Raw genomic sequence first — 20,793 nt, 5'->3', positions numbered from 1 at the left:
CCCACTGCTTACTTCCCTCCATGTAGACTTAGAGGACTACTCGTTGAGTACGGTTTGCCAGCCAGTTGTGAGTCCATCTTGTGGTGGTATTTTGTATTTTGCTGGGCTACTAATTTAGTCACTGTGTTGAAGAATGAAATAAGATTGGTTTGGCATAATCTGTTCTTAACAAACCCGTGCTGACTGCTAGTTATTACTTTACTTATTTCTAGATGCTGGCAGATCTGTTTTTATTATCTTTTCCAGTATCTTCCTGGGTATTGATGTTAGGCTGATTGGTCTATAGTTTCCTGGGTCTGTTTTTTCCCCCTGGATTTTATATATATATATAATATTGTTTCATATATATATGGTATTCAGCTTTGTTAGGATATTTTCCCACGCCATTATAGTTGTGCTTTTAAAGTTGTAGCAACGTTTCGGCAGAATCTCATCTGCCATCATCAGGCTTGTGTATTGGGTTCGTCTGTGAGTCAGACTTTCACAGCCGTTTCTGTTTTAAATTTGGGGCTAGCCTATGCTGTGCCAGAATGGTTTTTTCTTCATCCTGATTGGTTGGGAGTCTTGGTCTGTGTTTATTTGACTTGGAGTTTGCTGTGTTCTGCTTGATTGGTGTTTCTAATATCTTCTGTCTGTTTTGTAGCTTTTTTTTGTCTTGATTGCTTGGCAACATTGTGTTTCCTGTATTGGAGGCTTTTATTGCGGCTTGGCTCTGAGTAAATGGACGGCTATCATTTATTAGGAAGCTAGGTTTCATCTGGGTGCCTGGTTGGGGTGTGTTTGAGCTGGAGGTATCACGGGGGATCTGTTTGTGCCCAGGTGTTTGCCTGGCTAGTGGTGTGGAGATTTTTTTTGTTTGAGAGTGCAGGCTTCCAGATAATTGACAGTCTGGTGGAGTCATCTCTTCTATTCATGCTTTCAGGTCTTTTTTCAATCTCTATGGCTTCTCTGATAATTCTGTAGCTGCGGTTTTCTATAGTGGCTAGGGTTTTGGTGCCATTGAAGCTGATGCTATGACCTGTGGCTTTCATGTGTTGGACTAGTGAGGAAGTGTGTTCCAGCTTTTTTACTGCATTTTTGTGTTCATCTAGGCGGGTACTTATTCTTTTATTGGTCTGTCCAATGTATGTGGCAGGGCATGATGCACAGGGGACTTCATATGTGCCTTGGTTTTCCAGGTCAATTTTAGGAGGAGTCAAGGGGAAAGACCAGGAAATCTTAGAAAAGGGAAAGCTGGTTAGAATTATAAGAAACTATAAGGTTGAGAGATTTAGAGATAAGGGTTAATGATAATATAAAGGGGGGATGCCACATGGAAATGTATTTGTGTGTGTGTGTGTGTGTGTGTGTGTGTGTGTGTGTGTGTAGATAGATAGATAGATAGATAGATAGATAGATAGATGAGATTTGAAGTTTAAAACTTATTGGGAATTACCTTAAGATTATTACATGAGAAAAATGATGATAGACTAAAAGAAATTAAGATGGTTTTATTGTTATCAAACCCTTCTTTTTATATATATATATACATTAAAAATGTAATTGATTATTCAAATGATATTAGAAAAACAGAGAATATGGTAAACTAGAAAAAATAATGCTATTATGACCAAAAAGGGTGGAACGAACATTAAATAAAATTTTATAGGTTAAACTTGGCTAAATGGAAACAAAAAGGAAATTTTCTTTTTTTCTTTTTCTTTATTGTATACATTTTATATTAGACATGAAATAGAAAATGTAATTGATTATATAAAGGATATGAGAAAATAGAGAATATACTAAACCAGAAAGGATTATAGTGGAAAGTAAAGCATTTGTAATGAGAGTATTATTATGAAATGGTTATATATCTGGAATAAATGTAAGATTTATTGTAGACTGGGGGATATCCCATATGGAGCCTGAACATATTAGGTTTTTTTTTCATTTTTATTCTTTTTTGTTTGTTTATTATATATCGGCTTTGAGAAAGTTAATGAAGATAATGAATAATGTAAAATAAAATAGGTGGTAAGCTTAAAATGGAAATAATAGGGGATAAAAATTGGAAAATATATGTGAGGATGAAATGTTTTTGATATTGAATTAATGAATTGAAATATGAAGTAAGAACTTAATTAAAGATCAGTGGAATAGATAATGATTTGATATGAAATTGGATAAGAAAGTTGGAAATGTAATTATGACTGTGTATAAATGTTGTAACCTGGAATCACGTTGCTCACTTGAAGAGATGTGTAAAAAATAAAAAAAACTTTTTATAATAGATTAATACTTGAGGTGCGTTGATGTGTATATATGTTGACTCGAGAAAAGGGATTGATTAAAGCAAGATATGCAGATTGAGTGTCTTGGTTTAAACGTTTGAGTGTTATGATTATGTTTACATTGTGTTGAGTTCTGTGTGTTTGCTTGTGTGTTTACAATTTGAAATAAGTAGTTAATTCCCGTGTTTGTGTAGTTTAAAGGATTTTGGAGGAGATAAATCAGTAAATTTGTGGAGACTAGATTAGTTAATGTAGGATTCTCTATACTATATTCACAATACAGTTACAAAATTTATAAATTCTTCCCATAATCAATATGAGAGTATTCTGTCCTATCAAAACATCTGTAGAATGTCAACTGGAGTAAAATTGTAGATTTTAAAAATTAGATTAGTACCATTTTGAAAAGAAAATAAATATTATGTCAACTATCTCCAGGGGTAGAATTCTACCGGTTTAGACCGGTTCGGTAGAACCGGTTGTTATGATTCTCCATAGTTCGGAGAACTGGTAAACCGGGCCTCTGGCTGGCCCCACCCCTCTCTGCCTACTTCTCTGCTCCCTGCCCAGTCAGTTCTTATCATGCATGCGCACCCGTCAGGCCAGCCATTGCTGCCTGCCTTCCATTGCAGCCCTGCCTTTATTGATCTCCCTGGGTGAGTGAGGCTCTGCAAGCCCTGGTTGCCTTCCCCCCGCTTGCCTTTTGCTGCCAGCAGTCACCTTCCCCCACCTTGCCTTTTGCCACTGCCGCTGGTCACCTTTTCCCCACCACTTGCCTTCCACTGGGGAACATGTGGAGAGGCTTGTATAGGCTCTGGCTAGATCAGCAGCTGCTTTTCTCACCTGCTGCTCCAGCTGGGAAAGCAAGAGTGTTTCCCAGCACAGCTAAAAGCTTCCAAGACCCCCACCCATTGGAAACGGCTCCTAGGCAAGCAGAGAAGCAGCCAGGTTGAATCCTGCTTCTCTCTGCTGCTTGGGAACCATTTCTGATGGGAGGGGGACTTGCAAGCTTTTTGCTGTGCTGGGAAGGGTGCAAGAACCAACCTTCATCCATGGACTGGGTGTGCTGCTCACTTGTATGTGCAGGCCTTACTGTTTGAGGGCAGGAACGAAGCCCTCAACTAAGGGAGCAGGCACCGCAGGGCCAGGTATCCAACCCACAAGAGTTCTCCATGCTGATGGAGGACATCCATTGTCCCACGGATGCCACTTGGATTCAAACGGGGTGTCTGCATGCAAATGGGCACATGGAAATCGAGCAATCTTTGAGGGGAATCCTGCTGCTGCACCTCTGTTTTTTCAGCTTGGATTGACCTGGGGCACCAAAGCTGCTGTAGACAGTGGTGCAAATCACCTGAGCAGCCATGATCTCCCCTCCCCAGCCAGCCAGCCCCTCCTGATCTACTTTATTTCTGGCTGGCCGGCAGACAGACAGAAAACTTCACCACTCTTCTCCTCTTCCTCCTTGCTCAAGCAGCGGTGGGCTGTGCCGGACAATGGGTTCTCTCATTTCTCCCATGGCATGGTGAACTCTGGCAGGCTGGACATGGGTGCAATGGGCCCCACAGCGCCTAGCCACTCATTTGAAGGTTTTGTTCCTGCACTAAAACAATAAGGCCACTGTGGAATAAGAATCAGCCAGAGGTAGGAACCAACACCATCCATAGCCTGAGTGCACTGTTCACTTGCATGTGCCAGTCTTATTGTTCAAGTGCAGGAACAAATCATTGAACTGAGTGAAGAGGCATCACAGGACTAAACTGTCGGAGTTTGTAGCAATCCATCCAGCATGCTATATAGAAGAAACTCCTTTATATACAATAATGTAAAACATGATGCATGTATATAATACCCATGCAGCTCTTGCAACATGGTAGAGAGAAGAAGTAGCAAGTACAAAAACAAACACTAAAACCATCAAGCAAAGACAAATGAATACTTTAATACACAGAACAGTTAAGCTAAGCCATGCCCAGGCTCCAAGCTATCTTGCATGGCTCACACAACAAATCCTGTGTCTCAGTCACTAAACAATCTCCATTGGCTGACTTGTTGCCATGTCTATTCCAGGTCATGAATTCTTGTACATGGACACTCCTCACTTTATGACTGGAATAAACATGAAACAAATAACTTAATATTCTTCCCATGGTGCACTCCACCCAATGACTTGGTCATTACATCTGCCAGATTGTCTTCTGAAGAACAGTGAAGCAGCTAATTAATTTACATTTGATAGCTTCTCTTACATTACAATATCTAATATCTACATGTTTGCTTCTATTTTTTACTCTGTCACCTATTGCCATTTTAATGCAAGTAGCATTATCATCAAATACTGTTACTGTAGAAACAATAGAGATCCTGTAGAAGGCGCATGCAGCATACTGCTGTGCCTAATACACATGGGCCTCTTTGCATGATCTCACTCCCTGTCCCAGGCTGGTAAGTCCCGGACTTGTACAGTGATCTTTTCTATTAACATCACCACTATTCTTAAGGATTGGTGGGGGTTTTCACCAATACTAATGTTGCCTTTTGCTACTTGTAAAGAACCATATAAAAGGAATAAACGCTGCCCAGGCGACGGGAGATATCTTGGCACAATGGAAATGACTGGTATTTGAACTCCATCAGTTACAGCTTCATTTACCTTTACGTTTAAATCCTGTAACAGCTGTATGTACCAAGTTACCTCTGAACAAAGTTCAGATAGAGCAATAAATTCTGCCTCCACTGTAGAAATGGCTACAGTTGTTTGTTTTTTAAGACTTCCAACCAATTAAAGCCCCTCTAAATAATACCACAATCCCAGAATTGGACTTTCTGGTTTTTACATCATTGGCATAATCACTGTCAATATAATATTTCAACTTTAATTCTTCAGAGACCTGTATTTGAAGACCCAAATTCACAGTTCCCTTCAAATACCTGAGAATTCTTTTTACACCCATCCAATGCAATTGCTTTGGTGTAGCAGTAAAGTGACTTAAGATGCTTATTGCACAAGCAATAAGCTTTCTGGTCTGGACCACTGTGAGAGATATAACAGGCTCTCTTTTGCTGACTGATATATCTCTTGATCACAGGCTTCACTTTTGTCCTCACCCAAACTGTTTTGAAAATCTATGCTCATGGGTGTTGGAGCAGAATTACAATCCTTCATGTTGTATCTCTCCAACAGCTGTTCAATTTTCCTTCTTTGACTGTGAACATAACCATCTTTCTCAGTTTTTTGTATCTCTACACCAAGATAATTTTGTCATTCACTCACATTATTCAATTCAAACTTTTTCTCTAACTGATTAGCAAATTATTTTACCTGTGACACATCTTTTGCAACGAAACAAAGATCATCCACAAATGCTAATAATTGAAAATCCCCATCTTGTAACTTTTCAGTATATATGAAACCTTGCAACTCTTGAACCCAAGACCCTTCAATGCCATATCTAAACAGATATTCCAATTCCTGACTGACTGCTTCAGCCTATTAATGGCCCTGTTCAATTTATACACAGTGTTAAGAGTTTTTACTTTCATACCCTGGTGCTTGAACTGTGTAAATTTCTTCCTCTAATTCTACACTGAGGAATGCTGTGGTTATACGAAAATGCCAAATTTTATGGTCATGTGCCGCTGCTAACTCTAGTTCCATGCTTTCACTCTTTACAGTTGGTGCAAACACCATGTCGTAGTGCACGTTTTTCCTCTGTGAAAAACCTTGTGCCACTAATCTTGCCTTATATTGGACCTCATTGTTGAGTAGTACTTTCTTTTTGTATACCCAATTACCAGAGGTGGGATTCTACCAATTCAGACAGCTTCAAGTAAACCCCTTGTTACGATTCTGTGAAGTTCGGAGAACTGGCAAATCGTGCTACTGGCTGGCCCTGCCCTGCTCCACCTGCCCCGCCCTGGCCCGCCCAGTCACTCCTTATCTTGCCTGTGCACCATCCCTGCCTGCAGTTTGTCTTCACCACCCACCAGCCAGCCAGCCAGCCATCACTATCTGCCTTCACGATTGGTAAGTGAGGTTCTGCGAGCAAGCCCCGGTCACCTACCTGCCGCTGCTCGCCTTTCCCCCTGCCATGCTTGTCTTTTGATGCCACCACTGCTCACCTTCCCCCATGCCATGCTTGCCTTTTACTGTTGCCACTGAAAAGAGGTTGCTGGATACCACATGGAGTGGCTCCATGTGGTCTCTGGGAGTGGCTCCATGTGGTTTCCGAGAGCTGCTACTCTCCCCTGCTGCTCTTGCTGGGAGAGCTAAAATCTCTTTTGCGGCACAGCAAAATTTAGCTTTGGGTCCCATTCCCACTGGGAAAGGGTGCAGGAGGCAGAAAAGCAGCCAGGTTGAATCCTGTTTCTCTCTGCCACCCAGAAAAGCCTGTCCTCACAATAGGACTCCCTTTCTCCCAGCACTCATGCGAGAAACCAACATTTTTAAGAATTAGAGCCATGGGAAGGAAAGGAACACTGAGGCCACCGGTAGGCTTGTTAAGGCATGCAATATGCTGTTGCTAAGCTCCAGGGTTCCTCACACAAGCGCTGGAAGAAATGGAGAAATGGAATTGTGAGGGCAGGTTTTGCCAAGGCCGGTCTTGAAGGCAGTGGCAGCACACACAGCTGCCTTTTCTCTAGCCATATGATCTTTGATGCAATTGTAGTTCCCTAAGGTAATGTTGCTATGGTGGCAGCGGGGAGGTGGTGTGGGGGGGATAAGCGAATGCTGAAGCCTAATTGTGCAGGAGAGAAATGCAACTTGCCTTTGTGCTGCCCATTCCAAGGGGCCTTCATCAGGGTACATTTGTGCCAATTGGTGACACCCAAGGCGTGGTCCGGGCCCATAGGCAACGGCAGAGAAGCAGGCACAGAATGGGCCCCCTGTTTGCCTACCCACTGGCCAGGTGAAAGTGCATTCCCCATTTCAAGCAGCAGGATCTGAGGCAGAGAGGAGGGTAAATGAACAGCAGCCATCCGGAGAGCTGGCAGAAGCTGAGAGCTGGGCTGTCCATGCCCTCGATCGTGACCTGCACCTGGAGCATCCCCTTGGCTTGGCCTAAGATGAAGTAAAAAGGCTCCAATCTTTCCACAGGGGAAGGGAAGGTTTTATTGGCACAAGAGTGTCCTCAGGCTTGCCCCTCATCACCTGTCTCTGCCTGTTCATGGCAGAGCAACTTCTTCCTCACCGGATGTTAGCCAAGGGGAAGCAGTAAAATCAGTTTTTATTTCTTTGCTAAATCTGCCATTCTCTTATTCACATGGTTTCACCCAGCAACTGAGAGGGAGCGGGAGAGGGAGAAGGGGGCAGCGGAGGCTGCTAATATTGTCTGTGTTATTAGCAGGAGCAGCTCCACAGATAAATGCTGCCCCCTTCTCTCTCTCCCTCTTAGCTGCTGGGTGAAGCCGTGTGAAGAAGGGAACAGCAGCTTTAGCAAAGAAATTGTTGGAAGACATATCCTTCTGGGTTCAGTTTCAGCTGGGGAAAAAACCACTGGAAACATGGAGGCTGTTTGGAAAGATGGTTAAATTGTGGACAGGCTCACATGGCTTGGAGCTCCAAAGTGAACAGGACAATCACATGCTTCAAGATGTTGGGTGAAGGAAAAGAAGGGCCAAGATGCTGAGAGACCCATAGTTATAGACCTTCTGTTGGGCCCCACCTTAGTATTTCCTGTTTCTGTGTAAGAAATGTATCCCATTGGCTGTCAGACTCCCAGGAGCAGGGGTCTTAGCTAACTTTGTAGGCTTTGTCTGGACCACATAGCTTCACCTGAGTGCTGGCTGATGCAATCTTCCCAGGCCAGGTGGTGAGATGGGCAAGAGGGCTTTGTTATGTAGAATACTCTGGCCCAGGCCTTAATGGCCTGCCCATTAACAAAGGTGGCGGTGAGCTTCTGCTTCTGAGATGAGTTTCTGCTTCTGAGTTTCTACTTCTCTTTTTAGGGGAAATATTCTGTCTTTTTAATATTTCCTTGCATATTTCATGTTCTGTACGGTCATTACCATTCTTGTAGAACCGCACAGTGATTGGCCAAGACGCACGGCGAGCTGATTGGCTGAGCGAGCCGCACTGATTGGCCCGCCGCAAATCCCCCGCGATTGGTGGAAACTAATCGTGGGAGATTCAAAGCGGTGCCATTGGCTGCGGCCGCTGCGGCCAGAGAATAAAAGCCGCCGCTTTTCCCTTCGGAACCCGAGCCGATCTCGGGACTAATAAATGAGCTGAACTGAGTCACTGGTTCCCGAGTCTCCTTCCTTGCGCCGGACACAACACTGGCGACGAAGGTGGGATTCCAAGCCTGATCCCCATTGTACACGTGTCCGGAGGAAACGAGACCGACGAGATGGCCGGCATCGTACCGCCCGCACCTTTTAACCTGGCTACTGAGGATTGGGAATCGTACACTGACCGATTCCTGATGTTCCTCGAAAGTAGCAACTTAAAGGAGGCAAACGGGCAGAAGAAAAGGGCTGTTTTTCTCACGCACTGCGGGCCCGCAGTGTTCCAAATGGCGAAAGCCCTCGCGAAATCAGAGGACGTTAAGACAATGGACTGGACCGACCTCGCGCCATTACTCCAAAACCACTATGCCCCCGACGTGCCCATCCTCATCCGGCGGCACGACTTCTATCGACGAGACCAGCGAGCGGGCGAGAGCATCGGAGATTTCGTGGCCGACCTGCGGAATCTCGGAGGCATGTGTGGCTTCATGGACATGGACGAGGCCCTCCGAGACCGCGTCGTCCTGGGACTCAGAGACCCAGTCCTCCGGAGCTGGTTGATGGCAAAAGGCGACATCACCCTCGCCGACGTCCTCGCAGACGCCACCGCAGCCGAGGCTACCCGGAAGTCAGTGGCCCGAATGCGGAGATCCGACACCGGGGACCGAAGTGCGACCGCTGAGGCAGGCACGGCAACCGAGACGCGCTCCGAAGCAAGCCACCGAGAGACCACTACACACCATGGCGACCTCGACTCCGCCTCCGACGCCACCGACGGGCGGAGGACGTGCATCGACTCCAGTCGGACCCGGGACCGGCGCGACGATGCAGTCGTAAGTCGGGCAACCGTGCGCCGGGTGCGGAGGCGACCACCAGCGGGCATAGTGCCGGTTCTTCGACGCAATATGCCGGCACTGCGATAAAAGAGGCCACATCGCCCGAGTCTGCCGACTCAAGAAGAATTACAGCCCCCGGCGACGAGACGACAGCAACCGGAGACGAGACGGCACCCCCCCCCAGGCCCAGAGACCGCCAAGCTGAGAGCCGATGGAGCCGAGACGGACAGGGCCGACGAGACGGCAGGAACCGGCGGAGAGAGGAAACCCACCAGACGGACGTCATCGGCCACTCCTCCAGCACAGACGCCCGGAAAGTATATGTGGAGATGGGCATCGAGGGTGAGCCATGCAAAATGGGGGTGGACTCCGGGTCCTACCTTTCCATGGTTGCATGGCGGGAAATAAAGCGCCTGGTGCCCGCCATCCACAGGAAGGGGCTGGCAAGCCAGAGCCTGATCATCAAGGACTACCAAGGGAATGGTATACCGGTAGTCGGAACAGGCCAGTTCAAGGTGACTTTCAAAGGGCGAACAGCAAGGCTTCCCCTGACGATCGTGGACCGAGACCGCCCTAGCCTTTTGGGACTGCAGTGGTTTGCACCGCTCGGGATCGAGGTGACGGGCATCGACCACATCGGGGAGGCCGACTGGGAAGAGCAGCTCGCGAGAGACTTCCAGGAAGTGTTCGACGGCACCCTAGGCAAGTACCGAGGGCCCCCTATTTCGTTCAGCCTAGACCCCAGCGTCCCCCCCATTCGCCTGAAACCACGGCGGGTACCATTCGCACTCTGGCCAAAAATCGACGAGCAAATAAACAAGCTCGTCAAACAAGGGGTCCTCGAGCCAATCAACCATGCCCGGTGGGAGACCCCCATAGTCACCCCCATCAAGCCTGATGGGTCGGTGAGAATTTGCGGGGACTATAAGGCCACCCTCAATTGCACCTTACAGCAAAGCGCCTACCCCGTCCCAGTAGTGCAGCACCTCCTACACTCACTGGGGGGAGGCAAGGTCTTTGCGAAGCTCGACCTGGCACAAGCCTATCAGCAGCTGCCGGTCGACGCAGAAACGGCCGAGGCGCAAACCATAGTAACCCACCGGGGGGCTTTCCGCTGTAAGAGACTCCAGTTTGGAGTCAGCGTGGCCCCAGGAATATTCCAGAGCCTCATGGAGAGGCTCCTGCAAGGAATCAAGGGGGTGGTGCCCTACTTCGACGACGTACTGGTGTCGGCAACCAACCAGAAAGAGCTAGAGGGTCGCCTGAGGAAGTCCTAACCAAATTCAAAAACGCGGGCTGAAGGTTAAGAAAGAAAAATGCCAATTACACACCGAGAGGGTCGAGTTCCTGGGGTACCTCCTAGACCGCACTGGAATTCACCCAACCGAGGAAAAAATCAGAGCGATCAAGGAAGCCCCCAGACCGAAGAATAAAACGGAACTACAGGCATTTCTAGGACTGCTTAACTTTTACAATGTTTTCCTGCCCCAGAAGGCGGCCGCGGCGGAGCCTTTGCATAGGCTCCTGCTCCATGGGCTTGGGGGAAACGCGAGGAAGCCGCCTTCAACAAAACCAAGGACCTGCTCACCTCGGATGCTGTCCTCATCCAATACGAGACCCTACCGCTAGCTGTCACATGCGATGCATCACCTTTTGGCATCGGCGCCGTCCTCAGCCACACTCTCCCCAACGGAAAGGAAGCACCCATCGCCTTCTTCTCACGAACCCTCACCAAACCAGAAAGGAACTACAGTCAGCTGGACAAAGAGGCCCTGGCCATCGTTGCCGCTGTCAAAAGGTTCCACGAATACATCTACGGCCGAGTTTTCACCATCATCACCGACCACAAGCCGCTGCTGGGAATCCTGGCAGGGAACAGGGCCACCCCGAACATTCTATCCCCTAGAATGACAAGGTGGTCCGAATTCCTTGCAGCCTACAGTTACCGGCTCACACACCGACCCGGTAAGACAATCTCCCATGCAGACGCCCTGAGCCGCACGCCGCTACCAGACTTCGACATCGACCCAGCACCCACGACGACCACCCTCAGTATAGAGGCTCTGCCCGATCTACCCATAACCGCGTCAGACATTGCCCATGAAACTAATAAAGACAAACGTCTGGCTCGGGTATTGCATTGGGGTGGGCCTGAACAAGACGACAACGAGACCTTCAGGACATTCCGGAACCGACAGACGGAACTGTCATTGCAAAAAGGTTGTTTACTTTGGGGGGACCGGGTTGTTATTCCGGAAAAATTACAGGGAAAAGTCTTGGAATTGTTGCATGAGGGGCACCCGGGCATCGTTAGGACAAAGGCCTTGGCCAGAAGTTACGCCTGGTGGCCAGGGATGGACAAACAAATCGAGGCCTGGGTGGCAGCGTGCAACAGATGCCAGGAAACCAGACCCAGCCCTCCCGCCGCCCCAATCCTGGAATGGGAAACCCCTAGGGGACCATGGTCCAGGATCCACATAGATTTTGCCGGGCCCACAAAAGGACACACCTTCCTCATCACGGTAGACACTTACTCCAACTGGTTGGAGGTAAGCAACATGAGAACTACCACCACGGAGGCCGTCACCAAAGAACTCAGCAAACTATTTGCAACCCACGGCCTCCCAGATGTCCTCGTATCTGACAACGGGCCCCAATTTACCTCGCTGGAATTCGAAAAATTCCTAGCGGAACGGGGGATACGACACGTGTTGACAGCACCGGCACATCCGGCGGCGAACAGGAGGGCGGAACGGATGGTTCAGTTTACAAAAAAAAACCATCCAGAAAATAGAAAACGGGGAAATCCAAGAAAAAATAAACAAAATGCTCTTTATACAACACATAACCCCGAATATAACAACCAATAAGAGCCCGGCAGAACTATTGATGGGGAGGAAATTAAGATCCCCACTTGACAGACTGCACCCCACATACAATCCGGAAAAAACCCCAAACTCCTCAAGCAGAGACCGAACCTTTAAAACAGGCGACACGGTATACGCAAGAAACCTCACCGGAGACCCACTCTGGGTACCAGCAACCATAACCCAAGTGACGGGTCCACACTCGTACCACCTACAGACAACCGACGGATGAGCATGAAAACAACACATCGACCAGCTAAGGTCTAGAATAGCCACGGGAAACACAACCGACACGCAAACAGAAACAAACACAGAAGGGAACCCCCCAACACAAACCAAGAGGGGAGGGAAGACCCAAAGAACCAAACCCCACTAGAAAGAAACCAGGAATACTCACCGGCAGGCAGCCAACTCGACACTTCACCAGGAAGAAGCAGCCAGGCCAGCTCAACCAGCCCGGAAAGACCAGGCGGGAGCAGCGGCCGCAACTCAACCAGCCCGGGTAGACCGGGAGGGAGATGCGACGAAAGGCCCGGGCCAGACTTCCAGACGGTTCCATCAGCAGGACGAGGAACAACACAGAACCCGACCGAACCGGCCGGGAGCCAAGCACCAACTAACCTGCACAGGTCAAGTAGACAAGTGCGTAGCCCGCCTACTTACGGGACTACGTTACGTAGGACCCTACCAAGAGGGGAGGGGTGTTCTGTACGGTCATTACCATTCTTGTAGAACCGCACAGCGATTGGCCAAGACGCACGGCGAGCTGATTGGCCAAGCGAGCCGCACTGATTGGCCGCCGCAAATCCCCCACGATTGGTGGAAACTAATCACGGGAGATTCAAAGTGGTGCCATTGGCCGCGCCACCGCGGCCAGAGAATAAAAGCGCCGCTTTTCCTTGGAACCCGAGCCGATCTCGGGACTAATAAATGAGCTGAACTGAGTCACTGGTTCCCGAGTCTCCTTCCTTGCGCCGGACACAACACTTCATTTTTCAAGGAGGGGGTGGGTGCTAACTTCCTACACAGTGGTGGCATTCAGCAGGTTCTGACCATTTCTGGAGAACCGGTAGTGGAAATTTTTAGTTCAGAGAACCAGCAAATACCACCTCTGACTGGAGATTTTACAGTATCCTTCCCCTGCCACGCCCACCAAGCCACATCCACAGAACCAGTAGTAAAAAATTTTGAATCCCACCACTGTTCTTACAGAATAAAAACTGATTTTACTGCTTCCCTTGGCTAACGCCCAGTAAGGGAGCAGTTGCTCAATATTATCCCCCAGCGATCCCAAGGCCAACTGGCAGAGCCCAATTTTTCCACAGGGGAAGGAAGGTTTTATCAGGCAGTCCCTCAACACCCATCTCTGCTCATTCGTGGCAGAGCAATTTCTCCCTCACTGAGCGTTAGCCAAGGGGAAGCAGTAAAATCATTTTGTATTCCTTTACTAATGCTGCCATTCCCTTCTTCACATGGCTTCGCCCAGCAGCCGAGAGGGAGAAGTGGCTGAAGCGCCCCTAGCATTTTCTCAGCACAACCAGCTGCTTTTTGAGATTCTGCATCCTTCACAGTCAGCTCAGTGCCAGCCGCGGTCCCCTTCATGTCGGCTCAGGAAGGAGGGGAACGGGGAGGAGCAATTGCTGCCGCCGCTGAATTCAGGGATGGAAGAGCTTTGAATCTCTTGTGCAGCACAACAGGCTACTCACCTCAAAGTGCAGTGGGCAGCGAGAGGAGGAGTCTCTGTCCCTGCCACCACTGTGATCCTGGCCAGGAGGGTATCCACTTGTGTGTGTGCATGCGTGCACATGAAAGAGATGAGAGGAAAGGGGAGAGAAAGAAAGGAAAAATGATGGAGGGAGAGAATGAGAAGGAAAAGAGCAGGAAACAAATGAGAGAGAGGGAGAGGGAGAAAGAGAGAAAAGAGAGAGATGAGAGAGAGAGATGAGAGAGATGAGAAACAGAGAGGGAGAGAGAAAGAGATGAGAGAGAGAGATGAGAGACAGACGAGAAAGGGAGAGGGAGAAAGAGAGAGACACACACACACACACAGAGATACCTGTTTAAAAGAAAATAGAAAAATGGCTCTTGAGTGTTTAAGGTTGCAGATCCAGATCCCTGGGTTAGGCAAACACCATGTCATTAAGTGAACCCAGTGATCATTAAGTGAACACTTGTGGTTATTAAACAAGTCCATTTTCCCCAATGGACATTTTTAACCTAAAACCAGAAGGAATTGTTGGAAACTGGCAAAAAAACATAGAAAACCTCTGGGAAGGTCAGTCATAAATTACAACACTTGCTAAGCAACCGGCCATTAACTGAGGACCACTTGTATTTGGTTTGCCAGTCACAAGGCCACCAAGCCACGTCCACTGAGCCAGGCCCATAGAATTGGTTGTTAAAAAGGTTGAATCCCACCCCTGCCATTTGCATACTATGGCTTTGCTACCCTGTGGAAAAGTCATAGATGTGAACACCTTATGTTCCTCCTGGATTTCATTTCTTTGTCCATGGCTTCTTTCCACTTGTTCAATTTTAGGTAATGCCAATACTTCCTTATAGTTCCTTGGCTTGTACCTTAAATCAGTGGTCCCCAACATTTTTTGTACCAGGGACCAGTTTCACGCAGAAACACTTTTTCACGGACCAGGGTGGGGGGGAGTCCGAGTTTGGTGGTTTGCTTGCAGACGTTTCATTACCTGACTAGGTAACATCTGATGTTGTTACCTAGTCGGGTAATAAAACGTCTGCCAGCAAACCACCAAGTTCAGGGAGCGCCAATGCCTCCTCATTGCAACCCTGAGCGACAGATATTCTCTTCTATTGGGACATTTAAAACGGAGGGTTTCAGCTGCAGATTCAGGAACTGCGCCGGGCTGAGGAGCGCCTTCAAAACTGAGCGCTGGGCGGTGGCGGCCCACGGCTGTCTCCGCGGCTCAGGACAAGTCCCTGCAGGATGGCTGAGAAGCCCGCCTCTCGGCCCTGCCTTCCTCAGCCTCATCCCTCAGGTGTCTGCCTCGTTCCTCTCTCAGTCGCTCTCTCGCTCCTCCACCAGCCCAGGAAGAAACTTCTTCAAAGAAGCGGCAGGGTGGCTTTTCCTGTGGGCGCAGCTCCTCAGCGCCCGTTCACCCCCACCCCGCCGACCACGGTTCAATCCAGTGCTCCGTTCTGCCTGCCTGCCTGCCTGCCTTCGTTTCTGATTGTTTCAGAGCAGCTTCGGCTGAGAATAATAACTATTCGCCACTTTTTCTCAGCAAGCTGCTCCGAAACCACCAGAAACGAAGGCAGGCAGGCAGAACGGAGCGCTGGATTGAACCGCGGGCGGCGGGGTGGGGGTGAACGGGCGCGGAGGAGCTGTGCCGACATGGAAAAGCCACTCCTGCCGGCTTCTTTGAAGCAGTTTCTTCCTGGGCTGGTGGAGGAGCGAGAGAGCGACTGAGAGAGGAACGAGGCAGGAGGAAACCGAAGCCACTGAGCCGGAGAGCAGGACAGGCTTTGGTTGCTTCCTCCCTCCCCTTCTTTCCTTTGTGTCCTTGATCCCTGATCCCAGCAGCATTCACCGAAGGCGAAGAAAGCCACCATTTTTATTTTATGTTTTTATTTTTATTTTCTTTGCGGCCCGGTACAAAATGATCCACGGCCCGGTACCGGTCCGCGGCCCGGTGGTTGGGGACCCCTGCCTTACATTACAAACCTTTACTTCTGTTAAGAGTTTGCAGCCTAAATTCAAGTCCAGAAAACACACAGATGAGCAGGATCATTAACTTCTTTACAAAAATAATATGAGTAAAGTTTACAATACCATTTGTAGTTTCTTTCAAAATAACATAAGCAAAAACACAAGCAGCAGCTCAGAGGGCTCAGAACAGATCTGAGTTTCAGTTTCAATTATCAGCAAAGGCACATAGAGCCAAACCACATCCAGTCTGTCAGCTCTCATTGGCTGGTCTGTTGCCATGCTTATTTACTTGCTGACATTTTTAACCATGTCTCTGCCAGCTAATGACTATACTCTGACACTCCTCCCTTCATAACTGGAAGAGACATAAATCCAATTAACTTTATATTCTTCCCATGGTGCACTCCACCAATTGCTTGGCCATTATGTTGGCCAGATTGTCTTCTGATGCACAGTGAAGCAACTAATTTCTCTTTCATGGCTTCTCTTACAATATTTAATGTCCACATGCTTGCTTCTATTTTTAACTTTGTCACCTGTTGCCATTTTAATGCAGGCAGCGTTATCCTCGTAGATTATTACACCGTTGTTTACCTTTACATTTAAATCCTGTAACAGTTGTACATAGGAAGTTACCTCCAAACAAAGTTCAGACAAAGCAATAAATTCTGTCTCCGCAGTAGAAATGGCTACAGTTGTTTGCTTTCTGGACTTCCAACCAATTAAAGTCTCGCCAAACAATATCACAATCCCAGAATTGGACTTCCTGGTTTTTACATCATTTGCATAATCACTATCAACATAGTATTTCAATTTTAATTCTTAAGTGACCTGTATTTGAAGACCCAAATTTACAGTTCCCTTCAAATACCTGAGAATCCATCCAATGCAATTGCATTGGTGCAGCAGTAAAGCGACTCAAAATACTTACTGACCAAGCTATGTCTGGTCTGGGCAGGCTCCCTATTCCTGACTGATATATCTCTTGATCACAGGCTTCACTTTTGTCCTCACCCAAACTGTTTTGAAAATCTGTACTCATAGGTGTTGGAGCAGCATTACAATCTTTCATATTATATCTCTCCAACAATTGTTCCATTTTTCTTTGACTGAGAATATAACCAGCTTTCTTAGTTCTTTTTATCTCCACACCAAGATAATTGTTTTATTTCTCCCAAATTCTTTAATTCAAATTTCAACTTATTAGCAAATTCGTTTACCTGTGATACACCTTTCAATGAAGCAAAGATCATCTACAAATGCTAATAGTTGACAATCCCCACCTTTTAATTTTTCAGCATATATGCAGCAGAGATGGTAACCCCGATGCAGACCTCAATGAAATCAAGTTTGACACCCATGGTATAGATTTTACATATATGTATAATTCGTATGTATGCACATATTTTTTAGTTCTGTTTTGTAGGATACTCTGATCTGCTGTTAGGTGCCCAGAGTAATGGGCAGCCAATTTAATCCAATTAAATAAATATGTTTATACAATTAAGAGACTGCTATCAAACTAAAGGGTGACTTTGGTTAATAGCTAGAAATTTAGGTTGAGTGATGTCATCCATATAACTGTATTCCTAAGCCATTTAACTTTCTAAAAAGCAAGCTAGAAAATGTATAATATTTAGCATCCTTCAACATGTGATGCCATGCATGGGGTATGCCAGGTTTGGAGAAAAAAAGTCCTCTTACTGAAGTTGGAAAACTTGCTGCATCTGTCATATAAGCTTTATCACAATATTCTCCACAGTTTGAAAAATTGCCCACAAAACGAAACAAGAGGACTCATGAAATATGCTTTAATTGCAAACACATTTTAAATTCATGTTGAAGTAACATACAAAGCATCTTTGTATACAGTTACACCCCACTTCTACAAATGATAAGTTGTTTAGGTTACTATAAGGTTATATCACCAATTAACAGCCAATTCATTCATATAAATTCCAAATGTAGAATTAAATTCTGGGTGAACATTAAAAGACAAACTCTTTAAAAAGTACAACACACACACACACACATAGCACTGCAAATAGTACCCTTAAGCAACTACAGTATAAAGTTCAGTGCAGTCTTCTGGATGTATATTATCCAAAATAGGATTTGTATAAGGGAATCTATCATTCCATTGTGATGTCTGTTTAGTCCAGTGTGAACCAAGATGGACGTTTCCTGTTTCTTTCAATAATTCGCTTGCCTTCATCTTCATTTCTGGGTTTTTCTCCTGCATAGAGCACAACACTTTCTACAGTGGGAGCCTTATGTGGTCCATTTTCCAGTAATTTGATTTGATTTTTGATGGCATAGGTTTCCTGTTTAACTTTTTCATAACAATAGCCACAAAGAACATGCTTCTCTTTCAGGTTGCCGCATTCAGGACAAATATCTATGTTTTTCTAAAAGTAAAAAAATAGAGTCTTAAGATGCAGTGGAGAGAGAATAATTATTTTATAACAATTCTGAACTTTTTTCATTAATGTAACAATAAAATACAAAAAAGGATTAAATAACATATCAAAATAACAAAACCAATGCAACAAGAATAGTATTGCCCAATGCTATGTAGAAATCAAAGTATATCTCCCAGTTAATATTTAGTAGGGACAAGCAATATTTGAAGGATTGAATCTGGATCTCAGACCCTTGATGTAGTAGAGGGCTGCAGGAGGCTGTTTGATCAAGAAGCAGGAGTAAATTTATTTTAGCCTGTTTTTTCACTTTTGGGACAGCATGTGGAGAGCAACCTGATGCCCCGAAAGGCAATTTGTTCTACCTCAACCTTTAAATTATCCAAGGTCAGAAACTCAAGGGTGGGTGTAAAGAGATTAATTTCTCCTGTTCCTACTTAAAAAAAAACAGCCTGAAACAAGGCAGAAAATAGTTGCCATGGTGGTTAGGTGGATAGTTATCAGCTGGAACACTGTTTTCATGGTAAACAAAATAAAAACTTTATTAAGGTAAAAAAAAATAAAAACAGAACCACAATTTTCGTTCCACATTTGCAGTTGGCAGGAATTTCATGCAACCCACAAATTATACATTCACAGCGAACCCAGTATGAAACAAACATTCATTTATATTTCTTAACTTGCTTCCCAATTTATTCCTACTGATAGTGAAGAATGAAACAAATAAAAATACAAAGAAACAAAGTCCAATTTTCTGCACAGGGAAACTTAACAAATTACCTTTATTTTTATAAGATGGTCAGAATTCCTTCGTCTGGTGCGATTCACTTCAATTGTCCGCCTTGATTTTGGAGCTGGCATCCAAAGTATGCTGTCTAAAAAGCTGGGATTTTCAAAATACTCGGTTTCCTCTTCTGCAGCATTGAGTAAAGAATCTGGAGCTTGAACTGCTAAAGCAGGAGCTTAAAGAAAAGATATCAACTCAGTGTCATATCTTAGTCTATTTAAAATAGTTTAAATTCAACATGGAATGGTAAAGTCTTTTTTAATGGGGTTCATTCTTAACTGACTTGCATTTAGATTTCAAACCAACGACATCTGAAGCTAGCAATACTCTTCAACATCCAAGCTGATCAGTGCTGGAGCCCATCCACAAAGAATTTCAACATATTTATTGAAGAATTAAAAACCACTATATTAACATAAGGTTTATTGACTATGACAGTAATTTTAAACACGTAAAAGCAATTATTAGGTAGCCCTGAAAACAAATGAATTTACTTCTAAATAAATATGTATACAATAGAATGTACAGGGTCAGTATCTAAAGTGTGTGTGTGTCTCATATCATTCAATTGTGTTTTTAAATGAAAAATCATCTCTGTTCCTCATCTTTTTGTATGTGCCTTCAAGTCAGTTTTTGACTCCTGGGAGTGCCTGGACTATTCCTGTCAAAATTTCAGAAGCTGCCTGCTTCTTAGGGCTGAGAGGACTTGCCCAAGTCACTCAGCTGGCTTCCTCTCTAAGATGGGACTAATTCACATCTTCCAGTGTCCAGCCTTTTCTCCCGCAAAATGATTCTCATAACATTTTACTGTTTCTCTAATATTTTGTTCCTAGACATGAAGACTAAGAACAATTCGTGAGGAATATAAACAGTTTTGGATTCTATAATAAGAGTGTTCTACTTTCAGCTTTAATGCTATCCTCCGTTTAACTAGCAATCCGTTTCTCTTTAAAAATTATAAAGCCAAATTAAAAACAAAGAAAAAGCAAAAGAAATAATCTCTCTGCACTTTGTCCCTATCATACGTTTCGCTTTGGAAAGAACAGAAAAAAGCAACAGGCAAGGAAGCAAATAGACGAAAGGAGACCAAAACCGCAGTTGGCTCGACTAGCAAATTCACATGGAGTTCATAAGAAAGTAATTTTCTAAAAAGCCTTCAATTTTCTCCTTGGATTGAGCGGCGCAAGCAATCCAACGAGTAGCTTGAAGATGACCGTGGAAATTTTCCTCGAGGGCCATCATGATGAACAGGACATTAGAAACCTTACCCCAAGGCCCTGCGTGGCTGCCAAGTTGACCCCAACAGTTTCGGAGAAAGTGACGGAGTTTGGGGAAAGGGGATGAAAATACCAATACGGCAGCCATGCTCCTTGCTTTCCCGGCACCTCTCGCGGCTCCTCCCACAAGTTTTCTACGAAATCCGTATAGGTAACCACCGCAAAGAATCCTGGGAAAACGAGTCAAACTACCCGCATCGGTAATGTCACTGTCACATGTCTTTGGCGAGCTACCGTTCTCTTTGTGCAAGTTTTGACTTTCAAACTGCACGAGAGGCTGTTCCTGAGAGCACCTGTAGCCCGTCTCGCAGGCTCACCATAATTATCGGCACTCCTAGAAATTCAGGGCCACGTGCTGCTTCCGGGAATTATCAGGCGAACTTCATTTGTCATAAAAACTCCGGAAATCACGTGCCAGAAAGGTTTCTC

The 20,793-nt window shown here is 45.8% G+C and overlaps 1 protein-coding gene across 1 annotated transcript; it reads right to left on the bottom strand.

The window, feature by feature from the left end:
- Positions 1 to 17,672: 17,672 nt before the first annotated feature.
- On the bottom strand, positions 17,673 to 20,727 carry LOC148128926 (large ribosomal subunit protein bL32m-like). The gene is made up of 3 exons (XM_087945177.1): positions 20,356 to 20,727; positions 19,081 to 19,262; positions 17,673 to 18,288 (listed from the first exon to the last, which is right to left on the bottom strand). The coding sequence occupies exons 1-3, from the start codon at positions 20,450 to 20,452 to the stop codon at positions 18,034 to 18,036; spliced, it is 534 nt and encodes a 177-aa protein (XP_087801303.1). The 5' UTR covers positions 20,453 to 20,727; the 3' UTR covers positions 17,673 to 18,033.
- Between the last annotated feature and the right edge of the window lie 66 nt (positions 20,728 to 20,793).

Source organism: Notechis scutatus, chromosome Z (assembly GCF_049901735.1).
Source record: "Notechis scutatus isolate UNSWTSFEM ecotype Mainland chromosome Z, rNotScu1.2, whole genome shotgun sequence".
Lineage (NCBI taxonomy): Eukaryota > Metazoa > Chordata > Lepidosauria > Squamata > Elapidae > Notechis > Notechis scutatus.
This window is presented reverse-complemented; position numbering and strand designations above follow the sequence as displayed.